Source organism: Meriones unguiculatus, chromosome 1, assembly GCF_030254825.1.
Source record: "Meriones unguiculatus strain TT.TT164.6M chromosome 1, Bangor_MerUng_6.1, whole genome shotgun sequence".
Classification (NCBI taxonomy): domain Eukaryota; kingdom Metazoa; phylum Chordata; class Mammalia; order Rodentia; family Muridae; genus Meriones; species Meriones unguiculatus.
The window spans coordinates 29862120-29870057 of record NC_083349.1 but is presented as its reverse complement, the minus strand read 5'-3'; the positions used below and the strand labels follow the sequence as shown (position 1 = coordinate 29870057).

The 7938-nt window shown below is 43.5% G+C and overlaps 1 protein-coding gene across 1 annotated transcript; it reads left to right on the top strand.

The window, feature by feature from the left end:
• Positions 1–6077: 6077 nt before the first annotated feature.
• LOC110564597 (olfactory receptor 10V1-like) lies at positions 6078–7174 on the top strand. Its single transcript, XM_021662089.2, has one exon. It carries the CDS (start codon positions 6227–6229, stop codon positions 7172–7174), a length of 948 nt encoding a protein of 315 aa, XP_021517764.2. The 5' UTR covers positions 6078–6226.
• The last annotated feature ends 764 nt before the right edge of the window (positions 7175–7938 follow it).

Below are 7938 nucleotides of genomic sequence, written 5' to 3'. Positions count from 1 at the left end.
GTTCCCTTTGTGATCGCCGAGTGTCCCCTTTGTGTTTACTCTCAGAAATTAGATACCAGGTGTGGAAGGTCTGCTAGTTATCCCCAGTGCCCTGCACAGAGAAAGGGGCTGGGGAGGGTCTACCCAGTTCTGCTCACAGCCAAGGAATTTCAACATTTGGAAACTCCCAGACAAAATCTGCCCATCTGTGTGTTCTCTTGTATTTCTTTTTCTAAGAAAACAATTTAACTATTCATACAAGTATATGTTGTGAGTTGAACATACCTCTCCCCACTTTTTACTTTTTCCCTTTCTCCCGTCTTTATCTCCTTAGACAGTTTTACTTCTACTTTCATGCCCTGTATACTCCCATGTATCTCTATGGAGTCTAGTAACCACAAGAGAAAGCAGGGCATTTGTCGTTCTGAGGCTGGCTTAATTCATTTAGTGTAATTGCTTTCAGTTGCACCTGTTTTCTTGCAAAAAACCAGATCTCCATTCTTCTTCATGGATGAAAAGCTGGCCTTGTGTATACGTGTACCATGTTTTCCTTAACCCATTCTGCTGTTGTTGGGCACCCCGGCTGGCTCAATAACTGGGCTGTTGTGAGCAGTGCTACGGTAAACATTAACGTGCAATTCTCCCGACCACATGTTAGCTTGGAGAAGTGCCTGGGGGTGATGCAGCTAGTTCATATGGATGTTTTAGTTCTGTGAGAAAGTGCCATTCAGATTTCCACAGCGGCTGGACTCATTTTCATTCTCACCAGCAATATGTAAGTGTTCCCTTTGTTTCAGATCCTGGGGAGCACTTGTTTTCCTGATGATTGGTGTGACTGGGATGAGATAGAATCTTGATGCAGTTTGTTGATAGTGTGTGGTTGAACATTCAAAATTATTTAAATTCATTTTTTATTTGTGTGTGTGTGTGTATGTGTGCATGTGTAGTTTAAAATATGTTCATATGTGTGTGGGTGCTCACAGGGGCCAGAAGAGGGTATCAGATCCCATGAAGGTGAAGTCAAAGATGTTTTTGAGCTGTCTTGCATGGGTGCTAAAAACCAAATTCAGGTCCTCTGCAAGAGCAACAAGTGCTATTAACTGCTGATCCACGTTTCTGACCTTCTGAATTTATTTTCATTATGTTTATTTTATCTTTTCTAATCTGTCTGTTCCCTCCAATAGCCCATTTATTGATTCGGTTGTTTGCTTCCTATTGTTTAATTTTCTTTCATCTCCTAACTCCCTACCCAGGTATGGCTGTCCCAATTGCCTCTGCAGCAACAGATGACAGCACAGGGGCAAAAGTCTTTAGAGAGGGGAAACTGCATTACTTGTAAAATGGGCATGACGTCACATTTTATAAGGTATGGCTATACCAAAATATAGAAAAAGTTAAAGGGAAAGCTGCAGTCAGTAGGAATACTGTTTGCCCCATTCTCCACCATGGAAAGGAAAAGTATCCTTATACGATTGTCATACGTGCAAAGGTCAAGGCATGTCTTCAGACAGGAGACAGCAAATACTGGCAAGGGCACATTTCTTCTGCAGATGCCCCTGACACCTTGCAGGGCTGCACTGTTAACTCAGGGAGCAAAACCCACAATAGTGTTTTTCTGTCTGCTGTGGCAGTGAGATGCTTTTGAACTGAGTGTCTGCGTCCAGCCCTGTTCAAATGCTGCTTTTAAACTCGGCAATGCGTTGTTATTAGTTAGAGGGGCCCGAGGAGGAAGTAGTTTAGATGAGGGTGTGGGCATGAAAGCCCTGAGACAGGATTAGTGCTCCTCTAGAAGAGGAATGGAGTAGTTTCCTCTCTGCTGTGTGAGATCACAGAAGAAGGCAGCAATCTGCCATCCAGAGCAAGTGCGCTTGCTGTGACCCAGCCTGTGGCTACCTTGAATTTGGAGTTTTCTGTTATCATAATTTTGAGCAATAGAAGTCTATGGTCTGAACTACTCAGTTAATGGTATTTTAAAATAACACCCTGAACAAAGACAAATGTTTATACACTAGAGAAAGAACAGATTTCTGTTCTTGCTTACACAACAGGTGTGGTGGTGCAGGTATATAATTGCATATATGCTTGTGTGTGTTTATGTGTATTTCTCTTGGTCTAATTTGCTATTGTAGACGCCATGGAAACTGACAGTGATGTTTGTTTTTATTAAATTGAGACTTTAAAATAAATTAAAACAAGAGCTGTCTCTTTAAGCATTAATTGTTTATTATATTATTCATTATTCATCAATTATTCACTATAACCTGCTTTATGTAGTTTACTACGGACAGGCATCTAGTGTTGGGATTATTTACAAAGACAAGGGAAGAATTCTGGGAACCCATAAGGGATCGTGGAGCACAGAGGGCCAGCGATGATAGGAAACTGGTTTTGTCATTGGGACTAGAGTAATAAGGTAAGGGAACAGAGCCACAGGAGCTCAGCCATGCCTTGCGTTATGGAGGATAGGGCACTCACTCACAGCTACTGTCACTGAATCACAGGATTTCGGGGACATGATAGTCTGCGGGAGACAAACATCCTGCCTCTTATTATGTACTTCTTCATTTTCCAGCTAGTTCCTACCTTTGGTCAAACCTAACTAGAAGCCAGCAGGTGATGGACCTAGCTGAGGCAAGCCTTCCACACGGCATGGGAAGACAGAAGGTAGATCTGGGGGTGGTGTTGGGGGGATCAGCTGAATAGCCAGTAAACCTGTACTTAAGTGAGTTTTGATCAGGGAGAGCAGGCTTTCCAAGTGTTGAAAATGGAGTGTCCAGAGAGATGGGAGGATAGCCTGAGACAAGAAATGAGGAATTTCCAAGAAAGTAGGGGTAACCGATGGTTTTGAACGCAACATAAATGGACTCCAAAACTACCTATTTGATTCAGGAATTGGAAGGTCCTTGGTTACCTTCATTAAGATGGTCACAAAGAGTAGAAGCATTAAATATAACCTTGTAATAAGAACAGATAATGGCTTTTATAGGAAGGAGAAAAGAGAGTTTTTGTTTGTTCCACCTCTCCTTTTCTTCTCCCCCTTTCCCTTCTTTTATTATTATTTATTTATTTTACTTTAGACTCACTCTCATGATCTGATATAGCCGAGGATGTACTCAGACCCACCGTGTGGCCAAGAATGACCTTGCACTCCTTTTCCTCATTCCTCTACCTCCCGGCCAGTGGGACTGTAAATAGTTTCACCAAACCTGGCAGGACGTCTTGAGGGGTAGCACTGATGGCGACTGCTTTAGACCACAGATAAAGCAGTTACAGAATGGGGGACAGTGGTGTAGATAGTAGACTGAGCAAATGCCTTCTGGAGAACCATCCCAGAGGAAACAGGAAGGTCTGAGGAATTAATTTTGGTGGTAGAAAATGAATCGCTACACCAAGGCATGTGATAAAGTGTGCTGTCCTCAAAGGGCAGCAGAGAAGGTCTAAAGTTGGTAGGAAGGATCTGAGCACCCTCCAGGTAGCTATTTATGACATCAGAGGTGGGGTAATTAGTTGTGGCTTGAATGAGAAAAGCACGCACGCATAGGCTCATATGTTTGAATACTTGACCCTAGTTGTTGGGTCTGTTTGAGGAGGATTAGGAGGTGTGGCTTTGTTGGAGGAAGTGTGTCGCTGGAGGGCTTGAGGATTCAAAACACCACATGGTTTCCAATTAGCGCTCTTTCTCCCTGTCTCCTCTCTTTCCTTCAGACTTTTGGCTCACAGTAAGCTCTCAGCTACTGCTCCAGCACTACGCCTGCCCGCTTGCCGCCATTCTCCCTTTCATGATGAACATGGACTCACCTTCTGAAACTCCAATAAAGTTTTTTTTTCTATGAGTTGCCTTGGCCAAGGTGTCTTATCACAGCAATTAAAAAAAAGTAACTAAGATATCAATGAAGGGGGGTACAACAGAACATTTGAAGAGACAAGGGGATTTTGAATTAGTTTTGGAGAGGCCAGAATAGGGTGTTGGATCCCCTGGGTCCTGAGTTACAGACAGTTATTAGCTCCTCTGTTACTAGCCACCTCATGTAGTATTTGAACCCAGGCTCTCTGGAGGAGCAGTCAGTACTCTTGACAGCTGAACCATTGCTCCAGCCTCAGAAGAAGAGCAGTTTCAGTGATAATTACGAACAGTCATGGAGATCTTCGAGGGCCCGGGCAGCTTTATCCTCCTGATGTTTCTAAGAGTTGAGTCCCACTGTTCGTTTCCTGAGTGAAGGTATCAGAGCAGAAAGCATCCACAGGTTGCCCAAGGTCATTGTTGGTCTGTGCATCCTAACACTAGCACCTACACAATCTAACTCCAGAGACCACAGCCCTGATTACTGGGAAAAAGGATCAAGAAAGTAGTAGGGTTTGTGGTTTCAGTGTGGTGTACTCTGGTTTGCAATTTCAGTGCTGACTTAAAAAGGGATTGGTATGCTGAATTATCTCAGAATTATTCTCAGCAGCAGAAGGGGAGAAACTGTGCATTGTTGCTGAACTGAGGAGCGGATGAAAACAACCAAGTAGCACACACATACAATCGAATGTTATCCCGCCATGCAAGTGATGCAGTTTAAAAATCTGGGACAAGTCCATGCATGTACGCAATGTGTTATGATCTTACGATCATACTATCCCCTGCTCACTTCTGCTGATCTCCTGCTTTTCCACTTTTCTCCTGCTTTCATCTCGCTGTCTTTTTATTTTTATGCAATGAATTTAGGGTTATTAGGGTTACCCTTTATTTATTTATTTATCTATCTATCTATTTATTAATTTATTTATTATTTTTTTTGAGACAGGGTTTCTCTGTGTAGTCCTGGCTGTCCCAGAACTCACTCTGTAGACAAGGCTGGCCTTGAACTCAGAAATTGGCCTGCTTTTGCCTCCCTAGTGCAGGATTTAAAGGTGTGCACCACCACACCAGGCTCTAGAGTCCCTTTTATGGACATGATGGGTAGGGACTATTGACTGGAGCATGGGCAAATTCCTGGTGGGTATACCACTGAAGAAAATGATGCCAGCTGCCATGGCAACTTGCCTACAGCTCTGAAAGACAGGTGCACATCACAACTCCTCCCCCACTCATAACAGAGTGGCTTTATTGTGCTCAGGCAGCCGAAGCTGCTGAAAGTTTGTGGAGTGACCACCATGTTACAGCCAGAAGGCAGCATTTCACAGCACTCTTCCTCATCCTGTGGCTTTGATAACCTTTACCCCCGTTTCTGCAATGTTTCTTGGACTTCTAAAGGGGTCATATACGTATTTGTTTAGGGTCCCTTAGTTTAGGTAAGAGTCTCTGCATTAGCTGTTGCCCTCTGCAAAAGAAATTTCTTTGAGCAAAGCTGAGAACAGAATTTGTCTATTGATAGAAATATGAATATTTATAAGGCAGTTTTACTCTATGCCCATTTATTGGAACATCCATAGTAAATCACACATATACACACACACACACACACACAAACACACAGACACACACATACCTCTCCTAAAGAGTCTTTGACCATCCCAACAACAGGTTTTTGTCTTTCTGTGACCTCTAGCCTTTACTGGAAGTTTCTCTGTGTCTTGCAACCAAACTGTGGTGTGTTTTCAGCAGTAGGATCTTACCACTATCTCTTTCTGGTAGGCAACCAAGAACCTGTGTTATTTTGAGAACCTCTGTGGTCTCCCTAACCAATAGCTTATAGGGAGGTATCCCACATCTGGTATGTGAGTTTTATTTAAGAGCCTATGACTTCCGGGAGCACCACTAATGACCATTAAAAGGTACTTCAGTTCAAACTTAAAAAAAAAAACAAATATATTTTGACATGGATAGCCCTTGAAAGATTATGTTTTGAAAGGATGTTTAATAAACTGAATAACTTCATGTGTTTTGAGGTACGTAGAAAATGCAACTTCACAGAGACAGAATGAAAAGCAGGGGTGTGTAGAAGACAATGGAGAGTTATTATGTAATCAGCTAAACTTTTGGGAGAATGATAAATAGAGGAGCAGTTATAAGATGAGGATGTAGTCAATGTTTTATTCCAACAGAAGCTTTCAGTACTCAACTGTTACTCTTTGATTAAAACAGTCATGGAATTGAGCTGCTGAATGTGGTCTCAGTGTAAAAACAGTTAGATTTGAGCTGACAAGGGTAGGTGAGAGTGGGAGTCCAGCACACCACCCACAGGAACATCAGGTGCTAACATCTGTCTGTCCTCACCTCCAGGGCCATCACCTGTGGCAGTAGCAGACCCAATGCATTAAGTACATGGAGGAAGGTAATGGGACTGGGATGGTCCTCTTCCACTTCCGCCCCTTCTCCAAACTCCCTGAGGTGCAGATGCTGATCTTTGTGGTCTTTCTCATGATGTACCTGGTCAGCCTGGGAGGAAACCTGTCCATCGTCCTCACCATCTGGATCAACCGGTGTCTCCACACCCCCATGTACTTCTTCCTGGCAAACCTGGCTAGCCTGGAGATCTTCTATTCTTCTACCATAGCCCCCCTGACTCTGGCCAGCATCCTGTCCACAGAGAGGACTGTGGTCTCCCTGGCAGGCTGTGGGGCCCAGATGTTCTTCTTCATCTTCCTGGGCAGCGCTGACTGTATCCTGCTGGCTGTCATGGCCTATGACCGGTTTGTGGCCATCTGTCACCCTCTGCGCTATAGCCTGATCATGAGCTGGCACTTGTGTGTCCAGCTGGCCCTGGGGTCCCTGCTGCTGGGTTTCATCTTGGCCATGCAGTTGACTGTGCTCATCTTCAGACTGCCTTTCTGCAGCAGCAAGGAAATCAGCTTGTTCTACTGTGATGTCCTCCCTGTCATGAGACTGGCCTGTGCAGACACCCGTGTCCACGAGGCCACTCTGTTTGTGGTCAGTGTCATCGTCCTCACCATCCCTTTCCTCCTCATCACTGTCTCCTATGTCTTCATTGTGGATGCCATCCTGAAGATCCATTCAGCTGAGGGCAGGCACAAAGCCTTCTCTACTTGCTCCTCCCACCTGACTGTGGTCCTCCTGCAGTATGGATGCACAAGTCTCATCTACCTGTGTCCCAGCTCCAGCTATTCTCCTGAGCGGGGCCAGGTAGTGTCTGTGGTTTACACATTCATCACCCCTATGCTGAATCCTTTGATCTACAGCATGAGGAACAGAGAGCTCAAGGATGCTTTGAGGAAGGCAGTCATGAGGTTCCTCCTGCTTGAAAAACAGTGAGCACTCTGAACAGTCCTCTCCAACACTGGGGAGTAGAGAAGATGACTCAACTGTTAATGAGATGAGGAGTTGGGGATTGCAGGCTATAGAAGGTTTGATGCAGTTTGATTTTCTGGTTATGTTACTATTCAACAGTGGCGTTTCTTTTCTCCGCTTCACCTTAGTCATTCTCCATCATGGGGTGAAGAAGACCTGAGGAATTGAAATGCTGAGGAGTGCGATAGTTAGCAGATGTGAGTGATATAACTTGTCACTTTTAAATGGAAACACAGTAGTGAACATAGTTGTCCTTTTCCAGTTATCATAGGTACCATCTGCCTCACCTTCCACTTTTCTCTAGATACAGGTCTGAGGTTTATGGCAATCCTGAATCTTGAACATGGGAAAGATCTGGCAGTAAGACAAGCATTAGGCCCAGAACATTCTACTCTGCCCTCTCATAATTCCTGTTGCATTAATTTGAGTTCCTTTTTTTTGTTGTTATTGAGTATTTCATATATGAGAACTGTAGTTACACCATTTTATCTCTCCCTTTGTCCCGCATCCTACTCAACCCCCTCTCAAATTCATGAACTACTCTCTAATTAATCCTATTCTTTAATTACTGTTATATAATACACGTTATATATATATATATCCTTTAATTACTTTTTATATATAATATATATCAGTAATTAAAGAAGAGTTCATGAATTTGAGAGGCGGTTGAGCATATGTCTGTCTGTCATATATATATGTTCAGTGTTGATGATTTGTTTTATTAT

Coding starts and splice junctions, on each gene's coding strand:
- LOC110564597 (XM_021662089.2), top strand. CDS start 6,227: ATGGAGGAAGGTAATGGGACTGGGATGGTCCTCTTCCACTTCCGCCCC.